Source organism: Tasmannia lanceolata, unplaced genomic scaffold (genome assembly GCF_043159265.1).
Source record: "Tasmannia lanceolata isolate RefF3 unplaced genomic scaffold, GAP_Taslan_0.1 ptg000044l, whole genome shotgun sequence".
In the NCBI taxonomy this organism is placed as follows: Eukaryota; Viridiplantae; Streptophyta; class Magnoliopsida; order Canellales; family Winteraceae; genus Tasmannia; species Tasmannia lanceolata.
Genome location: NW_027518721.1, coordinates 5,918,845 through 5,940,360, shown reverse-complemented (window position 1 = coordinate 5,940,360; position 21,516 = coordinate 5,918,845). Strand labels below are relative to the sequence as shown.

Genomic DNA, 21,516 nt, shown 5'->3' with positions numbered 1-21,516 from the left:
CTTGAAATGGTGGCCCTTGGGCTTGCAACTTAGTGGACCTCCCATTTGGGCTCAAGTGGAACCATCTACATTTAAACCTCTTTTTAGGGTGTAGGGCCCACTTAAGAGAATTGGGGCGATTTTGTAATTTAATATGGACACTAATTTTTTAATGCCCACAAATGCCCCCAAGGATGCGATAGTGGCCCGCGTGTGTAGCGAATTGTTGCTGTCGCATCCATGTTTGTTTCCTTTTTTTTTCTTTTTTCTTTTTGAATTAATTTTAAAAATGGAAATTCGAAAGAGTCCTACTCAAAGTAAAATACCAAGGTTTAAGTGACTTTGAGTTGGAGTAAGAGTTTAGAGAAGATAAACCCTATTTAAGGAACAAACAACTTCCCTCTTCTTTCACTTTTGACTTCTTTTATTGTCGTGAAAATTCTGACGTGGGGAGAGAAGAGCGTTGACATCCTTGACTTCAAGATGCTTCCATTTGTGCCATTCAAAACCATCCTAGTTCGAGCAGCCAAGCTGTCCCTGTCTTGAGTCATGAAGGATGGATCCAGCCCTTTCGCGACGAGGTCTCTGGCGTTCAAGGCTTACTCATTCCTGAGGTTCGAGTCAAACATAATAATGAGGGCAAGGCACGACCGCTAAAATTTGATGTGTTCGAGCCTACTGCATGGAATGTCGAGATAGAGAGAGACTCGAGTCTTGACTTAGCAGTCGTGAGTGGTTGTCCACGACCTGAGGATATCCGACCAGAAGATGTAACTACAAATGCTCGCCTCCCTTCACTATGTCACCCACCTCACCATTCGATGGCTCAAAATCGCCCTACTCCGTTGATCATCGAGAAGCTCAGACAAAAGTTGACCAGGTGGGGATCATGCCTTAACACTCGTGGGCAAGTTCAATTTTTGAGCGGATTTTGGGATTGGGCTTTAGACGAACATGTGAAGCTTGTCGCAAGCAGGAAAGACACCGAGGGGTTAGTACACGTGATCAATGCTGCCATGTATGAGTACTGCTTTCCGAACCATGTATATCGAGCCCTTTGCGAGGTGTGGTGTCCCGAAACCAACACTTTCATCACAAGTCAAGGTGAAGTCGGAATATCCTTGTGAGAGATGAAGGAAATCACCGGTCTATCCATCCTTGGGGAGTACTATGAGGAGGTCGTCCTGTCATTTAGTGAGCTAATGGGCATAGATGGGGCCGAGGGACTTCCATTATCATGCCAGTACTTGTTCAAAGCATACTGCACCATCGCTCATTACAACAAAAGCGATCGAGTCAGTCATGGTCAATGGTGCGATTTTTAGTATACGGAAACACTACGATATCCAAATCCTCAGAGCTTCAAAGAATATAAGGATGCGAAGCGTTGTGATTTTGTGGGTGGTAAACCGGCGAAGACATGAGTATGCAGACCAATAAAGTATCCACCCAAGAAGCCGACAACACGCGCTTTCAAAGGCGATCCCTTCGCACAACTTGGTTTTAAGGAAGATAAGGAAGTGGAAGGAGAGGCAATGATTGCTGCATTCCTGGTACTTCTCTTATGTCGCTTTATCCTTCCTGTAGGGAGTGGAGACGTCATTCGCCCTGGAACTTTTAAGGCAGCCGTTTGAATGGCACGGGGTGCTACATACAGCCTTATGCCACCGATAATGGCGACCTCTATCGTGGTTTGAGAAGTACCTATTATGGCCTTCAGTCAAATGGAGAGTTGGAAGCATCGTCCGTCTACTGTCCTCTCCATTATTTGTTTACTTGGGCGGCAATGCATTTTTCTGGTGGGGTGTTTGCGTAGGTCGACAAGGAAGTTGTTCCTTTGATCTAAGGCACGCATGGACCCTTAGCGAGTTACATGTGGTTTGAGGACAAGTCTAAGCTACGTCGGAGCTTCCTTCGCGACCTGAGGTCTGATCGGTTTTCATGGCAGCCGAGGGTGTTCCAGCATTACCGGTCAAGAGCTTCACTCCAAGTTGATGACAAAGAGCAAGATCTGTCTTCAAGAGAATTCATGATCAGCTGTCGACCCGGGGTAGTGATGTTCCGTCATGGGAATATCTGCATTGCGGAGATGTATAGTCCTCATAGGTTTGCTCGTCATCACGGGTTTCGTTAGAGGATACCGGGGACTCCCTTGGCACTTACTGGGAGAATTGATGCGGTCCGCTTATTTAGCTTATGGCTCTTTCTTACGAGGATAGAGACTGGCGCAACATTCCACTTGCCCAAGTTTAACAAAGCCATTGGCGGTGAGCAGGATGAATCTTACAGCATCTGGTGGTGAACGAATGTCCTTCCTGGCTCAACGTTCATTTCCATCACTGATCTTGAGAGTAGTGAAGGGGAAGGTTATCTTTTTGACCCCACCAAAGCTCAAAAGGACTGCCTTGATTATTGCAAGGGAATCTCAACTACTGAAGTACCACAGTGTGTGAACACAAAGAGGCCATCCAAACCCTTAGGAGAGGGGGAAGAACAGAGGCCTTTGAAGCTTAAGCTTTCACGCACTCAGTCGACCAGAGTTTTTGAGCACCCAAACCGAGTAGAGTCTCGTGAAGCCCCAGCTGAACAAGTTAGAAGGCCACCGGTACTAAAAGAGCAGGAGATCACTTCGGCAATGGAAAGGTCCCGTCAACGAGGGATAGAGCTTGGACAAAAAAAGGCTCAGATTGCAAATCCTCCAGAGATGTCGGTACACATACAGAATCAACAACTAATGATTGTAGAGGGAGCTGGATCCTCGGCAGCTGGTGCCAACCATGGTGACGTTAACATGTCCCCCACTACCAGGAATAAAAGTAAGTTTATATTTTTTGTCATTTCATTTTTTATTTTATCATTGAGCTTGTAATGATGTACACCATGATCTTTATTTGTCCCTTCTTTTCTCTTTTTCCTTTCTCTTTTTAGATTTTCCTTCTATCCCAGAGGCTGAGCTCATGGAACTGTTTCTAGTAGCCGGGCGAGTTGGTGATGCAATAGACTTGGACGACCTAGCAGATGACTTGGATTCAGATTACATTTCAACTTCAGCTCTTCTTCCGGTTGGGATAGAAAATGTAATGGCTCATGTAGAGGCCACAGGTGGACATCCTCAAGACATCGTCAAGCAGGATCAGGTTGATAAAGATGGTGCAAACAATCAGACAGCTATGGAGACTTTACAGCCATTGTTGCCGTCAGCTCCACTACATTTATCGCCACCAGCAAGACAGAGTACCGGGTGGTATAGATGTCTCTACAGTAACTGGATCATATCATCCCACCTCTATTCGCTCAATTGCAGATGACATATTGAGAGTTGCTGCGGGGTAGTACGCTTCACAAGTGATTAATCGAATGCTTGGTCTTGGCCTTTCGAAGATGCGCGAGCAATATGAGAAGGAGCTTCCTGACATATGTTCCTGCTTCCAGCAAGTATTTCAGGTGGACCCAACCCATTTCACCAATGCTATGGTTAACTACTTGAGGCACATAGACGATTATCTCAAAAGAAGCGAGGCTATTATGCAGATTTTATTGCCAGAGGAGAAACAGAGACAACTGGGATCTGTTTCCACAGAGATTTTAGCATGTGAATGTGCGATCACTACTCATAGCGTGCGAGCGGATGATGACAAGAAGACAGCGGTAAATTTGTCCAAGGAGGAGGAACGTCTAAATGCTGAGATCGCGTAGGTCCAACAAGAGAAGGCAGAGGTTGTTGTGAGACTTCTAGAGATCGAAGAGAGGATGAATGAAGCAACGAGGAAGCTATCCCTTGTAAAGCGACAACTTGAGATTGAATCTAAACCATTGGCTGATCAGATGGAGATTGAGTCTTGTAATCGACTGAGAGAAGAATTGATCACAGACGGACGTGGCTTAGGATCAGTGATTGGAGATGTTAGACATAGATAGGATATTAGTTTGTATTCCCATTACTTCCTTATTTCCTCATTCATCATGACAGCCTTGTACATATATATATATATATATATATATATATATTTAATGACATTATTAGTTTCCTTTCTTTTTGTTTCATAATTTTGATGAACAAATGTAAGACAATTTTTTTTTTTCGTTCAGCCGTTCACAGTTTATACTCATGCGGGCCAGGAGTAGTACAATTTATATTTTTTTTGTGCGTGTGTGCCGTTCACAGTTTACACTCGTGCGGGCCAGGAGTATCATGCAGTTGAGGCCCGTGCGACATGGAGTGTCATGCTCCTAGGGATAGTATCTTTTGAGGTACTTTCCGTTGATGGGTCCGAGGAGAAGCCCATAGGGAGTGATGAGGAGGTAGGCACCACTACTGTAGACTTCCTTCACTACGTGTGGCCCATCCCACTTTGGATCGAACTTCTTGCCTGAGCGTCGAGAAAGAATGATGGGTCGTCTTACAGCGAGGACCAACTTGCCTTCTTGAAACACTTGGTCGGACTCTCTGGTAGCAATCAATCCTTTCTTGTGCTTGCAACCTCTTCTCGTCCAATGCCTCAAGTTTAGCGAGTCGCAACTTAATGTTGTCAACTTCAGTGAGACCCTCTTGGATGGCAATACGTAGAGATGGGATTTGGAGTTCCAATGGAAGAACTGCTTCAACCCCATACACCAAAGAGTAGGGCGTGAACCCCGTGGCATTCCGACATGAAGTGCGATATGCCCACAATGCTTCGTCTATCCACTCATGCCAGTCCCTCTTTGACTTAGAGATAACCTTCTCGAGCAACTTGCAGAGGGTCTTATTGAACGCCTCCACCAAGCCGTTGGCAGGTGCATTGTACATGGTGGAGTACCTTGTCTTGAACCCGAATTTAAGGCAGAGTTGGTTCATCAAGCTGTTGTTGAAAGCTTTCCCATTATCAGTGGTGATGAAGCGAGGGATGCCATATCGGAAGATGATGTGATTCTTAATGAACTGGACAACAGTCTCCTTCTTTACCTCCTTAAGAGGGACGGCTTCGGCCCATTTGGAGAAGTAGTCAGTAGCCGCCAAGATGTAAAGATGTTGCTTCGAAGACTTAGGCAATGGACCAACCACGTCGAAGACCCAGTTGTAGAATGGCCACGATGCCACTATAGGATGGAGCGGCTCAAGTGGTTACCGTATGTAGTCCCCATGAAACTGACAAGGCTTACATCTCTTAGCGAACTGCATTGCATCTTTCACCATATTGGGCCAATAGTACCCGATCCTCTCATGAAACTTTGGTCCTGACTGGTGAGCCTCACATACACCGGAGTGAGCCTGTTGCAAGACTTCATCAACTTCTCCTTCTCCAATACATGTCAAGAGAGTTCCGTTGAATGAGCGTCGATATAGCTGGTCCTTGTGATAGAAGAAACGTGGAGCACAGCGATGAATTTCTGTCTTGTGCTTGGGGTCTTCTGGAAGCTTTCCATGCTCTAAGAAGTCAATGAGGGGTTGTCTCCAATCTTCAATTTCAGTGTTGAAGACAAAGACACTCTCTATTTGTTCCTCAACCTCGATGGGGGGAAGAGGTGTCGACACGGCCCATCTTTGACATATGGGAACCATCTTCGTCTCATATGGAGGTAAGGCCATCGTGGCGGCCACGCTAGCTAGAGCGTCGGCTTGTTTGTTCTCATGTCTTGGAATGTGCCAAATCGTGATGTCATCAACTGTCTCATGAGTTGTGTAGCACGACAATGGTAAGGCACGAGGTGTGCCTTGCGCACATCATACTTCGTCAAGAGTTGGTTGATGACAAGCTTGGAATCCACATATACTTTGAGTTGAGGGAGCTTCATCTCTAGGCCCATCTCCAAGGCGATGATGTGGGCTTGGTATTCGGCAACATTATTTGAGCATGTATGGGTGAGGACGAACGATAAAGGCAAAATATCCTTTTGTGGGGTGACAAAGACAACCTCAGCACCCGCACCGTCTCTTCGAGCAGCCCCGTCAAAGAAGACTTTCCATGATCGCAGAAGGTCCACAACTAAGACTTCTTCATCCGGGAGATCCTCTTGTAACTCCCAATCTGCTGGAATCGGGTGATCAGCTAAGAAGTCTGCCAGTCCTTGTCCTTTGACGGCCTTTTGTAGGACGTAAATGATATCGAACTCTGAGAGAAGTAATGCCCATTTAGCTAGTCTCCATGATAGTACTGGTCTTGACATGATGTACTTCAACGGATCACCTCTAGAGATAAGGTGGACTGTGTGAGCCAACATGTAGTGTCAGAGGTTCTTTGTTGTGAAGATGAGAGCAAGACACATCTTCTCAATCGGAGAGTAGTTCAACTCGGCGCCCACCATAGTCCGACTAAGGTAGTAGAGGGCGTTCTCCTTCACCTCATCATTGGTTTGAGCAAGAAGGGCACCCAGAGATCTGTCTTGTGCTGCAATATAGAGGACCAACGGCTTCCCTGGGATTGGTGCGGCTATGGCTGGAGGCTTGAGGAGGTATTCCTTGATGCTGCGGAAGGCGTTCTCACAAGCTTCTTCCCACTTGAATGGCACACCTTTCTTCATCAACCTGGTAAAGGGGTGACACCGTCCTGCGAGGTTGGAGATAAACCTTCGGATGTATGCAAGCCGACCTTGTAGGCTCTTTAAGTCATGAATAGATCGAGGCTCTGGCATATTTTGGATGGCAACAATCTTTGCTTGATCTATTTCGATACCTTGAATACGGACTACGAATCCAAGGAATTTTCCCGAGGTAACTCCGAATGCACACTTCAATGGGTTCATCTTTAACTGGTATCTCCTTAGTCTATCAAAGACAAAACGAAGGTCCCTCAAGTGGTCCATTTTCTTTTTAGTTTTACCACGAGGTCATCAACGTAGCATTCACGGGTTTTTGGAGAATGTCGTCAAAGATCCTCTGCATGGCACGCTGATATGTGGCACCCGCGTTCTTGAACCCAAAGGGCATGACCTTGTAATAGTTGATTCCTTTTGGAGTGCGAAAAGCGGTGAGCTCCTCATCCTTAGGTGCCATCCGGATTTGGTTGTAACCAGAGAAGCCATCCATGAAGGAGAGAGCCTCATGCCCTGTAGTCGCATCCACCATGAGCTCCATGATAGGCAGAGGAAAATCGTCTTTGGGACATGCCTGATTCAGGTCACGATAGTCGACGCAAATGCGGATTTGTCCATTCTTCTTCTTGACCGGGACTATTTGCAATCCATGTGGGATATTTCACTTCTCGGATAAAGCCGGCTTCTTCAAGCTTATTGACTTCAGCCTCGATTTGTGGTACTAACTCTGGCTGATATCAGCATTGAGCTTGCTTAATTGGGCGAACGTCATGTTTGACAGCCAAGTGGTGCACTGGATCTTTGGGTTGAGTCCGGGCATCTCCTTGTAACTCCAAGCGAAAACATCCATGAACTTGAGTAGAAGCTTCATGTATTCGGCTTCTTCTTCTGATGTTAGTAAGGCACTGACGAAGATAGGTCTTGGATCTTCTCCGGTACCGAGATTGACTTGTTTGAGCTCGTCCACGGTGGCTTGCCCCCCTTCTTCAAAGGTGGGCGAAGCATCTTGAAGTCCTTCCCAGTCTTCATTGTCAGAGGCCTCCTTGACTGTGTTATGATGGACTTCAGCAACGTCTCTATCCTCACATGCCTTAACATCCTTGACCACAATGCTAAAAAGTAGGTTTGTGTGGACGACAGTGTGATTTCTTGCTATCAAAGCGCCATCCATGGAAACCTCCAAGATAGCTTGGCGATTCATCCTTGAAGGGATGATGCTCTGTGGATCATTCTTGGATTTTTGGGCGATGGATCTCGTCCTTTGTCGGCATCGCCTTCTCTTAGTCTTCTGTGAGTCTGATCTTTCCTTGCCATTGTGGAGGCATAGACGATCGCATATACGGGTACGAGAGGACGAAGCAGGGTGGGCCGCCATGGTGATGTTCTATTGACCCATATGATCAAACACCGAAGTACGATGTGGTTTTTCTCCAATACGATCGAAGACAGAAGTGCAAGTTTGGGTGGGGGTATCCATCTGGGAGTCTTCGACAGCCTCGACCGTGATATGTTGGACATTTGCTTTCTTATCTCGTTTCAAGGCTCGAATAGGAATTGACATATGATTACCGATACCGGCCTTGGAGGGGGATATTCTTTCGCCAGCTCTCACAAGATCTAGCTGTGTCTTGGTAAGGCAGTAAAGCTCTTGATCCGATGGGAGATCTCCAAGTTGTTTTGGCTATCCCTTCCCATATCCAGCTGCATGGAATAACTTTTCTACCTTGGGGTCAATCCATGCCATCTTGTCTTTCCGATTATCGGTTGACTTGTTGATTGGCATCTTTGACATAGAAGGCTCAACCGCTTGTGGGGAGGCCCGGAAGTTTGAGAAGAGGATGTTGGATAACCTTCGTCTCGGTGAGTTGGGTGACGGGAGGTTAAATTCCTGCTGAACTGTTGTGACATCCACTTTGGAGAGGACCCGATCAACTTTAGGAGTCAAGATGAATCAAGCTTGCCCTTCCTTACGTTGGGATTGTGGGACGTAATGGAAGACAAGACTAGGGGATGCTACGGATGCCGCAATTGAAGTTTAGAGTTGATGGAGGTTCAAGGTCCTTCTTTGTTGGCTAAGAAGAGGAAGGAGGCTGTGTTGCTCGTTTTGCTTCCACCTTTGGCTGATTCTTTGGTTAGTTGGTCTTGGGTACAGAGGCTGGTAAAGCTTCAACGACCGTCTCATTCTCTAAGTAGAACTTGGCATCAGCATAGTGGACCTCTGCCTTGGTGAATGGTTGCTCCTCTGCAATAACTCTTTTTAGAATCCGGTCTTGGCTATACTTGAAGCATTGGTGCCATGAAGATGGTACTACTCCGGCCTCGTACAACCATGGTCGACCGAGTAGGAGGTGGTAAGATGTCTTGGCCTTGATCACATGGAACAACGCCGTTGAGAATAGCTCACCAATTGTGAATTTTAGGCGAATCATGCCAAGCGCTCGTTGTGATCCGTTGTTAAAGCCTTGAATCACCAATTTGCTTCGAGTCAGGTCATTGACAGAGAGACCAACTCCTTCTAATGTCTCCAAAGGCATGATGTTAACAGCCGAGCCACAGTCAATAAGAATACGTAGGACTCTATGCTCTCCCACGTATCCAGTGACATAGAAAGGCCTGTTGTGAGGACGTGAGCCTAACTGGAGATCCTCGTCAGTGAAGGTGATGGTGGCGAAGAAAAAAGTATGTGCCTTAGAATCCTCGTCTGTGGGTGCCCTTCCTACGTACTGCTCCAGGTTAGTTAAAGCAACGTGAGCCTCCTTGGGCAGTTGCAAGGTAGTGGAAAGCTTGAGGTGAGACGGAACTTCGTCAAGATGTTTGGCCATCTCATTGGCTTCAAGAAGCGGCTCCTCTTTTTCGGGGCTTTGAGTAGTGTCGCTCTGAGGAGTGTCACTTTGAGGATCGTCATTTAGAGAAGCGTCTTGGTTCACGCTCTCGTTGGAAACAGCGTAGCAAGTAACAACGTTAACTGCTACACATTCTTCTGGAAGGAATTCTTTAGGCATGAACTCCAATAGGGTGACTAGCCTACGGGGAGGTTGTTGGAATATCTCTTGTGGGTCGGCAGGTGGCATTCGAGGCACCGCATTCTTCCTTGTTGCCTTTCTCTTCCTCGGCCTCATGTTGGTCCGAGTCCTCCTTCGTGTCCGTCTTGGGTGTTGATGAGGCATGATAGGTCGTCGGGGAGGCAGACATCTTCTACGAGGAATGACTGTCCATCCTTCATCATCCACGGGCACCTGTTGTTGTGGCAATGGAGTGATGCCCCTAGTTTGGGAAGGTTGTTCACTTGAGGAGTGGGGGCGAGCTTGCCTCGTGTGCCACCGTCTTTGTAACGAAGTTGATGACATCCCTATACCTTGATGGGGTGGTGCTGGATTGGGAGGCGATGCCAAAAGATGGGTCGGATCAAAGGGCCCAAAGACGACTGCCGTCATCTAAGCCGAGGTCGATTTTCCCATCGCGAGTCAGCTCCATTATCCTTTCCTTTAATATGAAGCATTTCTCGATCGGGTGGCTGACTACTCAATGCTAGCAACAATACTTCGGATCATTGACCCGTCCTGCTTCCTCGGGCCGCTTCGATGGCGGTAGCTCTAACAATTTGTGTTGGAGGAGTTCATCGAGCATTCCCGAGACTTCAGAATCTGGGAAAGGGTACTGTTTTTGTTCCAGCTTCTTAAGGCTCATCTTGGCCTTCCCTTTATCTTGAGTTGAAGCAGACTCAACTTTCTCTTTCTTCTTGCCAATCTTGATCAGATTGGTGGTAGTACTCATAACCTCCTTCGTTTTTGAGGTCTTTACTTCTTTCTTTGTTTCTTTCTTTTCTTTATCTTTACGAAGATCCACAGGCGAATATCTCCATGAGTGGTGATGCTGAGCTCCATGTCGTGAGCTCGGGTGGCTAACTCTTCAAAAGATTGGGGCTTGATCCCCTGGAGGATGTAAAGAAGACCCCAATGCATAACTTGTATGCATATGTCAATCGCCGATTGTTCGGCGAGACGGTCTTTACTGTTAAAGGCCAGGTTCCTCCATCGTTCGATGTACTCAATGACGGGCTCGTCCTTCCTCTGTCGAGTGGCAGCGAGCTCCACCATGCTTACGGTCCTGCGGGTGCTGTAGAAGCGGTTGAGGAACTCGCGCTCGAGTTGGTCCCAACTGTCAATGGAAGTAGGCTCAAGGTGTGTGTACCAGTCGAGCGCGTTGCTACGAAGGGAGCGGACGAACAGTTTGACCATGTGCACGTCTCCACGAAGTGGGAAACGTGTTGCTTCGGGTTACCCCTCCCTTCAAACTGTTGGAACTTAGGAGGTTGGTATCCGACGGGCATGCGTAACTCCTCGATGCGTTGGGTGTACGGCTTGGTGTAAACTAGTGAAGATTGAGGAGCCCCTCCATACTGGGCACGGATGGTGTCTGCTATCACGTTCTGAAGTTGTTGAACCGACAGCGAGGCCACGGAGGCCTGGGGAAGATTTAGTGTAGGAGTGTTCATAGTAGGGTAGCGTGCTCTTGCCTACTGTTGTTGTTGTCGTCTGGCGCTAGAGGCCTCCACTTGCAGGGTGAATCCCGGCAGGTGGGATGGGTCTACGCTTGATTCTTGGTGATGGGTCGACTCGAGCCTGTTCATGAGTCCGGCGATTTGAAGGTCTTTTTCCTCTACTGCCTTGTTGAGTCGTTCAAGTTGTTCAGCCATGCGGTGACCTGCTCCTCGAGGGTGGTGGCGTCAACCATCATCGCGTGTTAGATGGAGATGGGAGAGCTTCCTCGAGATGGGGAGGACGCAGATGTGGATCCGGTCCTCAGACTAGAGACAACTCTCGCCACTGGTCGTCCTTTGACATAATCGACAGGCTCCATGAGTTGGGAGAGTCCCGCCATCGTCTTCGCACGCGTTGTGGGGCCAACGGGAGTGTTGGTGGACGAAGACGGGCTGGGCGCGTTAATCTTCCTGCCCCCGGCGGTTGAAGCTGGTGTAGAAGAGTCTCCGTTCTTTCCGGCCATTTGAATGTCTTTAAGAGTAGTTGAAAGTTGGTTTGATCGAAAGATGAGAGGAGAAAGAGGTCCCACCGGGTGTGCCAGAAATTTGTCGACAGCAAATTTCGCGTGAATTCACTAACACAAAAATTCGAGGACAAATTACAAAGAAATTCTAATTAATAAAAAAAATGGTACAACTTTCTACAATCTCTGGATAACGATCAAAGTGTTGAATACAAAGTTGAATTTGGTGAAGACGAGGGCTTTCGTAGCATAATTCTCGTTCTTCAATATTTGAAGATGTGTAGGCTTCACTCCGGGCTTCGTGTTTTATCGGTTCTAAAGGCGTGCGAATTTACTCCAATGAAGGGCCTTTGTGGTGGCTTGATCTTCGCGGAGAATTTCCTCAAGTACTTTATTGCTTAGTTGGGAGGAGAGTTTTTCTTCTCTTGATTTGTTTTCTCTGGGATCCTCTTGGCTTCTTCTTTTTCTTCCTTTGCTTTTCTTTCTGTTGCTTTCTCTCCTTGCTTGCCTTTTTTTTGCTACCCTTGAAAAAGAGAGGAAAGACCCATTATATACTACTCCCACATGCAATAACTACCCACACAACCACTTGCATAGTGGTGTAAGTGGTTGTGGGTCCCACTACCTCTTTGTTTTTGTTTTAGTGGTGGTGAGTTGTACTTGAAATGGTGGCCCTTGGGCTTGCCACTTAGTGGACCTCCCATTTGGGCTCAAGTGGGACCACCTACATTTAAACCTCTTTTTAGGATGTAGGGCCCACTTAAGAGAATTGTGGCGATTTTGTAATTTAATATGGACACTAATTTTTTAATGCCCACATGCACTATGCATACATATTTATTTGAATTACATGTGAAATGTGGTATGTACTGAATTATTAGACATGTGTTGTTGCGCATGTCCCTAGGTGTTTGTAGTAATTAAACCATTATGAATGACTTTCTTTCTTATGTGATGGTTTTAGTATGTATTCGGGTTTATTCTAGCAATTCATGAAGTTTCATCTTAAAATTCTATCCTTTGAATATGTTTCCATATGTTTCTGTGATTTTACATGATTTCCACCGAAATTTTCAATTGAAACGGAAACGTGTTTTTGCATCATGTGGTAACCAAAATCGAAATTTAAAACATCGTGGATAAGCAATACCTCCATGCCCTGGAGACCATGCAATATTGTTTAACTGAACATCAACTGAAGACGATGCAAAGAAACAAGGTGAGTAAGTAATCCCCTAATCAACGATCTTCTTGCATGTCTGATATGGCGGGAGATTCAAGCCATTAAAGGCATTACTGAATTCATAATCCACACAATAGCTCTTGCGTTATTCATCTTCTACCGAAACACTCATTTTTGGATGATGGTTGTTTTTATCAGATCCATCTACCATTCTTTCTCTAAACGAATACGAGAAAATAAAATTCTCAAAGGAAATAATTGGTTCCATTGATCTTAACAGATAAGAAATCAAATCTATCACTAGAGGCCCCCATGATAGATCAAGAAAAGAGAGAAATAGACAAGTAATAAATGGTGATTACTGAAATAAAATTACAATAACACAAATCAGCAGTAGAGAGAGGAGTAATCCACCACACAAAGCCTTGCGAATGACTCAAGATTATCTTAAGTAGCTCAAATCACCACAAAGGGAATCAATATCAGTCACAAGATATTTCCAAATGATATTCTCAATTTTCTATAAAAGGATCCAAGATGGAAGAAGTCAGATCACCCCCTTGATCTGAAATAGATCTAGGGTATTATAATTCTTTATTTTTTGAAATGATAGGGTGTCATAATTCTTCCGAGCGATCCTTCGAAAACCCATCAAGTTCAGATTCAAACCCCCACATAAAAAACCAACAAAAAGCATTTGAAAGGCCCTCAAAAGTTAAACCCTACGAAGGGTATTAAGGAAACTCCCAACATTCATGAAGAGTATTAGAGAAACCCTCAAAACTCACAAAGGGTATAGGAACCAGATCCATATAGAGCTGAACTTTTCTTGCCCAAGGGGATGAAATCTGACAATATGGTTGGGTTTCTCCTCATGTATCTGTCCACTTGAATAGGCTGATTTAATCCCCATTCCTCCTAGATCTGATTTCTTGAACATTCTCTTTCTGTTCACAAGTCTGCAAGGAGTCTTGGATCTTCTCATGTCCGCCCAGAGAATATATGAAAAGGGTAAGAAATGGATGAGAAGGCAAATGGGATTCATGAATTGGGGGAGAGAGTTGGGTTGTCTTCATATAGTCTCCTCTCTTAATATCACTTTAGCAATCGTATGTGAAGTTAAATAAATACTCTTTCTAGTGGAAACATATTACACGTGAGTATAAATGAATAAAATGACTATTCTACGTATTTGTAGGCAACATAGAGTGACAATAACTTCATCTACTGCCTACAGAGACAACTCATGACTCAAGTGGGTCAGCTTGACTTGAAACCATTCAAATCGAAGTCAATCTTAGTGTTTGGTAGCAAGGTTTTTCTAATATCGTAACTTCTCTATTCATGGTAATGTTAAATAAATGTATATTAATGAAAATAAAGTTAAGGAAATTGCAAAAATGATAATACCATTATGTGATGTACGGCACAAGACTACGATTTAAAAATTGAGCCTTTTTGATTTTGCAATGCTTTATGATAAGCTAAAAAATGGCATAAACAATTGGAGGCAAGTAACGAAGAGGCAAATGGCCTCAGGCTTGAAGCTACACAAAACAAGTGATCACTACAGAGTACAAGAATAATCAAGAATAATGCAAAATATGTCCACATTAGCAATGAAGATATTAGAAAACGTGGAATGAAATAACATTTCACTTACATCATATGTGTCTACAAGGGCTAGAAAGTTGTTTGGGAATGCCAACGCATATGAGGTAAACGCTGCCAGCTCACTTTGGTTTGTCTCACCAAAAATGCCACGTAATGAATTTGACCACTGAAAAGCTTGCATAGATATGATTCTATTAAAAGAACTCACAAGCAGCTCCTACAAATAAATGAGTCCACAAATACAAAATATCATGTGGTCTTAACTCCCAGGTGAAGTGGCAAAGTACTTGCCTGAGGCAGCCATATCCAGAAAAGATATAAGTTGGAATCATATTAAAAAAACGAGACCAGTTTTCAGTTTGATGGTACCAACAAATTTTGTTTAAAAAGGGTTGTGAAAACAAATTAAAACAGACAAAAGATTCCAAATTCACTACAAGAACAATGAAGAGAGGCACTGTCAAGAATGGTCACCAGTGTAAATGAACAGCAAAAGAACAAAAAAGGCATGGCCCACATTCAGTGGGAAAAGTCTCCAAAACCAGAGGCTTAGAATCATATGTATGAAGAAAGTTTTCGGCATGGCACATCTATAGTAGGCCCTGAATGACTGGTTTGGAGCACCACACAGGTGGCCTGTACCTATATTTTTGCATGTTACTAGTTTCAAGGAGAAAATACATGCATCTATTACAGCTGCTACATACGGACAAGTAATGTTAAGTAAAGAATTGACAGTGGATATGCAATTAAGTACGTGTATGCATGTGTGAACATTTTTCCGTATTCTAATAAATTGTTTACATGATTTATGCCTTAATTATAGATTACTTATGCTAGGTACAAAAGTAACACAGACACATAAAGTAGACCCTCCGATATGTTGTATTCTTGGGGTTGGAGAAACTTATTATGGGGGTAATAAATTACCAGGACCCTCGTATTTTACATTTTGTACATGACAGGGTAAGGAGGAAGTTGTTAGAGTGAATGGAAGATCCAATAAGTAGTCTATACAGTTAAAAAACTAAAGAAGATAAGAGAAGCAAACGGAGACTGCCAATCACCTGAAGTTTACTTAGCCAGGTCTGCACTAGACTAACAAAATCCTCACAAGTAACTGAGCCATCGGAACTACGCAGTGCTTTGTCCACGATCTCATCAGGGCCCTACAAACCACTTGATAATTAGCCAAGTAGATAGACATGATTTCACGTGGTAAGAAATTAAAAATAGATTTGCGCAGTACCCTGACAATTGAAGAGCCAATACCGTATGCGACTAGCAAAAAAACAACATTAAATTTTCGGAAATGACGTGTAACCAAAAGAGCAGTTTAGAGAAAAATACTTGCAGTTTGACATTGTCCCAATAGGTGATGTAATTTCATTTAGAGACAGGAAAGGAAGAAAAATCCTTGACAAATGAACCAAAGGCCCTGGTAACAAGAATACCATCAAGATAGTGTAACTTGTAACATAAATCAACCCCCGCTGTCCCATGATTGATACATCCTCTCAGAACATGACCTTAAGAAAAATTGATACCAAGCAAAAGATGAGATATGGATGTTGATGAACAAGTATCTGTTAAAACACTGGTGTCATATTGGGCAGATCTGATATGAGAAATCACGGAATAGTTTCCCACTAAAAGTGATAGATAAAGTTCCCTGATAACACATAATGATAGTCAGATAAGCCATACGTTAGGTGTTGGCAATTAGTCCACACTAGGGCTGCACATTTAACCGCCTAAACCGATAAACCGAACCGAACCAGGCCTTTCGGTTTGGTTCGGTTCGGTTTTTAGTGGCATTGGTTCGGTCACGGTTTCGGTTTTCCATAAACCGTTTGGATCGGTTCGGTCACGGTCTAGGAAAAATTTCAACCGGAAAAACCGAACAGAACCGATGGACTGATGGTATTTTTGCCATTTTTTTATTGTTTGTTATAAATCATATATATATATCAATTTTCTTTACTTGGCACACCCAAATCTAATGTATTTAACTGGAAAGAGAAGAGACCGACCAAAATGGGTGGTTCCAAGTAAATAAATGGGCGGAAATATAACACCAAAGACCAAAAGAATAACTTATTACACGCTGAAAACTAAAAAGGGATAACCTCATAACCCTAGCTGACGGATTTTTCTCTCAAATCTCTACTCTATCTCCACTCTCTCTTGACCAAAACGGAAAAACCCTAGCCTAAGAAGGATTTTGTGCTTTTGATTCGCGAAAGAAGGATTTTGTGCATTTGATTCGGTAGCTGCACATTCGATCTGCGAAACGGCAAAACCCTAGCATTTGATTCGGATTTTTCTCTCAAATCTCTACTCTTTGAGGTATGCTTGAATATCCATCCCTTTTTCTGCATTCGATATGCTTGAATATATCATACCCCCTAAATCGTGTAAACTGATGTAAAATTTTGTCAAAAATGTTTTTTCTTGTAATCCAAATAAGGCATAAAAGTAGCAGCAATCCAACTCAAGGAAATTGGATAAACCGTGAACCGAACCGAACTGATCCGGTCAAGATCGGTTTGGTTCGGTTCGGTTTGACCCCCAAACGGTTCGGTTACGGTTTGGAAATTTTCCAAACCGATGGCATCGGTTCGGTTCAAGAAATCCCCCAAAACCGAACCGGACCGAACCATGTGCAGCCCTAGTCCACACATTACACAGATCTAGCTACTCAATCCATAAGTTGGTTCCTTCAATTCAAGACTAGCATGAAGCAAATTAGGAACTACTTTAATGCACAACACGCTATCTCAAATGGAACTAAATATGCCTTCTCCAGTTGAATGGCCTAAGGTGCACAGGGTAATTAACTACTGCACAAAATTTGAGACAAGAAGGCAATTTTTCTCTCTGGTACCCTTAACACTTGTTTCAACGGAAGGGAACCACAAATGAAAAGAAATCAAAAGGACAATTCCGCCATGAGCGTAGCGAATGGAGTACTTGTCTGCTAGGGAGACTCTGTTTGCCATGAGCGTAGCGAATGGAGTACGCTTTTGGAGCAATTGGTTGTTTCACATGGTATCAGAGCAAAGGCCCTGGGTTCAAAACTCCTTGATATTAAAAATCCATATGTAATGGCCAACCCAAAAAAGAGGGGTCACATGTGCCACGTGTAGGCCAACCCTAAAAAGAGGGGCCACACGTGAGGGGGAGTGTTAAAGTATGAAAAATTAAATAATGCCATCTCCAATGGCTTAAGCTTTTGAAGTAATTGGTTGTTTCACACCACAATATGGGTCTTGCAGGAGTCATGTGGATCACTATGTAGTTATTTTAAAGAAATTTTTTATTCTCATTGTGTGGATAGTGCATGTGATGACATTGTTATTGCATGTGATAATCAGAAGTGAACAAATACAAGAGGAGAAAAGTTGTGAGAATGAAATGCACACGACTTCAAACACTGCTCCTCTCTCTTCTCCATTTGTTATTATCCTCAATTCACTTCCTTTGCTTCTTATTTTATTTTAACAATCTCAATTATTGGGATTAGAATAAATGATATGAGTTTAGGGCTGATATTTAATAGTTAAAATTTTTATCTTGGAAAAGATGGCTACCTGAGCTCATAAAGGGTGGGATCTGTAGGACTAAGAGAAGTGGCTTGATGTTCGAGCCAGTGTCGAAGAATAGTTTGGTCACTTTGGAAAGTTACAGGGCATTTTGGTCAAAGATGGTTCTTCGAGGGTTTTCACAAATTTTTGTGTATAACTAATAGGACATTGCCAAGCGTTATATCAATGGTCAAAACAATTATTTTGCCAAAGATAGTTCTTAGAGGGTTTTCAAGAGTTTTTTTTTTTGGTAGGTAAGCTGGGATTGAACCTCTGACCTCTAGGTCGAAAAAGCAAAGCCTTGACCATTAAGCTAGAGAGTCAATCCCATTCTCAAGATTTTTTGTAACTGATAGGATATTGTCAAGCGTTATATCAATGGTCAAAACAATTATTTTTATGTTAGGCTCGACCAGAATGGGAAAAAATCACACTACAAAAGTGGGACACTTATGTTATGTGATTTTCTTAGTGATTAAGATTCTCATGGGTAGCTAGGTAGTTTTTCTCCAAAAATGGATACCAGGCTCAAATAGGGCTAACCCAATAGCTAATTTAGTAATTGAAATAATTATGAAAGCTTGGCATTTTCTATTTCCATCAAGGCCATTTGGGTATTTTCTTTTTCTTTTTTGTCAAATTTTAGTATCCTATGGGATCATGGAATTGCTATTGCTATGACTGGCCTATTCTGACAGTCTTGTAAAAATCTAGGAATTTGGTGTAGGTGGGACCAGGTGAGTTAGAAGGCATATATAAGGCCCTACGGGTCTGATCTGATCACGATAGATTTCTTGGATCTAGGATTTGGGGGTTATTTTGAATTTTGGATGCACATTAGGCTGGTTGTTGATCATATATATTCCTTTTAGAGCTGAGAGGTAAAGCAACCCAGCGCAATTAGTATGGAAAAGACCCTGGATTAGTTGGGCGGACCTTGTTTTAGGTCTAACAGAGCCAAGTAGCCTTACTAAAAAAAGGGATCACATTTAGATATGCATTAGGCTGGCTATTGATCCTTTGCATATTTATAGAAATAGGAATGAAGGTACCTCCACGCAATTAGGGTAGAGAAGAAAACTGATTGTTGGAGTCCAGCCCTGCTTATGGTCTAACGGAGCTCAATGGCCATACATTGAAATGGGATGTCTACTAAGCATGAGGGTGGATTACAGAGGTTGCCCTAGTGAGAATATGCTGAACTAGTTCTGGGGATTTTTCTTCCTCATCAGGGGACAGAAGGATCAGGAAACTATCTAACCTATGAAGGATTAGGGGTCTTAGACATTAGACCAAGTATATTTCCCATCAAGGTAAGGAAAAAAAGTTCCATCTCTTTCAGAAAAATGGCTCATACTAGAGGAATGACCTGAGCTTTACTTCCTCCCCTAGCTGATGAACCACGGTACATCTCCCTCTGCAGACCAAGGACCATTAATGTATCATTTCACTTGCTTTGGTTCCTCCAACTGGTATTTCATCTAGCATTGCCACAACTAGCGTACACGACTGGCATTAACCTTGAGAAACGATCGAGTGAGAACGACTAAAAAGGACTAATTGTACCCAACTATTTCTGTTGGAAACTGCCATTGGATCCCACATTATTCAAGTGCCACCTACAGTAACCACCATCGGAAGGTGAACACTTTAACATCATGCCAAGCACAAATGCATTACTATAGAGAAGGTACAGTCTAAGCAAGTTAGAAGACATTGACCATGTCGATGATAGAAATGTTAACTATGTCAGCACTCTAAACATCTGCCTAGAAAATATGGTTTAACTTTGATAGGCTTTCATATAGGTGCTAATTACCAACCAAGAATGGCCATTCAAAAAAAAAAATTACCAACCATGAATGAGGTAACGAAAGCATGAGAATGTGTTCCACGAAGTGGTATGCCAAATAACTTTCCAGCTGCAACGTTGCTGTCAAATTAGGACACAGATAGAGACATGAGAGCACTCAAAGTTTAATCAGAAGATCAATAAAACATTATCTGATCCTTAAAATGAATATACTCGAAAACAAGGAGTCACATAACAAATGCCAAATTAGTTATGATAAACAAAGGCATTGAATTCTGAACCATGAAGTTAACAATACCTGAAGTTATGAAAGTACAGCATTAGAACCTCAAACATTTTGAAAAAGACCAACTTTGTTTCGGAACAAACTAGAAATATATCAGGAAAGTTCTAGTTCAAAATTATAATTCCTTTACTTTTCTCATATAAATTAGAATCAATGAGCAGTAATGAATAAAGCATAAATAGTCTGAAAATATGTTTGTTCCTTAAAATTAAGGTGAAATCTGCCAAAAATTTACAATTAACTAAATGAATGATCATAAAATTATTCCAGGTCAATTTCCAGTACCTAGGATATGACAAACTACAAACAGTGGAAATGTTTTGTGAAAATCATCCAAGAAAGCTTCTAATGACATATGTTAACTTACCAACTTCTCCAAAAGCTCAAGCTTCTAGAGAAGTTGGTAAGTTAACATGGTATCAAAGCCAAAGGTCTCGAGTTCAAACCTCCCAGATAGTAAAAATCCACATGCGATGGTCGGCCTAAAGTGGGACCACATGTGCCACGTGTTTGCCAAGTGGGCCACACGTTCGGGGGAGTGTTAAAGTATAAAAGATAAATAACGCCTTTCTCCAACAGCTTAAGCTTCTTTTAAAGAAGTTGGTTACTTAACATGGTATCAGAGCTCAGTAACCCTACAATTCATCCACCCTGCAAGATCTGCATTATTTTCTATGCATATGTATATATGCTCAGTAACCCATATATTTATATTTTGAGTTTTTCTTTACAATATGGTCAAGAGTTAGATAGTTTATATTTGAGTAATATTTAAATTTGACATAATTCCTTTAAGTAGGCTTATTTCGTGTTATTAGGATAGCGTACATCTGGGATGGCCTTAATGGCATCAGTTGTAAATATTTACAACACACTATATATAAAAGCATCAAGTCGGGAGGTTGCACCTCCACAAAATTCTCATATGTCTTCTTGTCCATAAACTCTGATACCTTAGACATAATTGCCTTCTTCACTATCAAAGACGTCACACCTTGGACCTTGTCTTCTCCTCTATCCAAGGTTTCAAATTTCAGTTTTGGTTTCGGTCGGAAATGGAAGCATTTCGGTTTCGGTAGAAATTTCGGAGGGAATCTTGTAAAATCACGGAAAAGTATGGAAACATATGCAAATGATGAAATTTTTTAATCTTTCAAAAAAATATGTGCAAATGATGAAATTTTAGGTGAAACTTTGGGAAATGCTAGAATAAGCACAAATACATACTTAGAATTAATCAAATAAGCAAGAAAGACATCCATATTGGCTTAATCACCTCGACTCTATGTCAATACCACATAGAGTTACGAGGTATTATTGGTCCCACGCCAATATGATACCCCATGCATAAGACAGAGTTACTTTGCTGTGCAGTTCAATGATGTTGCCTACCAAATATCATTCTCCATATTAATGAAATGAAATACAAATAATGCCATCATTAAAATGCAAATAATGCCATCATTGAACTTTGCAAAGCAAAGTACAATGATGTTGCCTACGAGATATCATTCTCTGCATCAATGAAATTGAATAA

General features: G+C 42.8%; 1 protein-coding gene across 2 annotated transcripts in view; it reads right to left on the bottom strand.

The window, feature by feature from the left end:
* LOC143863801 (nicotinate phosphoribosyltransferase 2-like) overlaps window positions 1–21,516 on the bottom strand; it is a 78,404-nt gene that overhangs the window by 22,590 nt on the left and 34,298 nt on the right. Inside the window, exons 6-8 of one of the 2 annotated variants that reach the window (XM_077374567.1) lie at window positions 19,738–19,813; window positions 15,361–15,462; window positions 14,343–14,510 (exon numbers count right to left, since the gene is read on the bottom strand). In XM_077374567.1, coding sequence (XP_077230682.1) covers window positions 14,343–14,510; window positions 15,361–15,462; window positions 19,738–19,813 — 346 coding nt within the window. The remainder of the gene's footprint in view (window positions 1–14,342; window positions 14,511–15,360; window positions 15,463–19,737; window positions 19,814–21,516) is intronic. The other variant, XM_077374568.1, reaches the window with a different exon arrangement.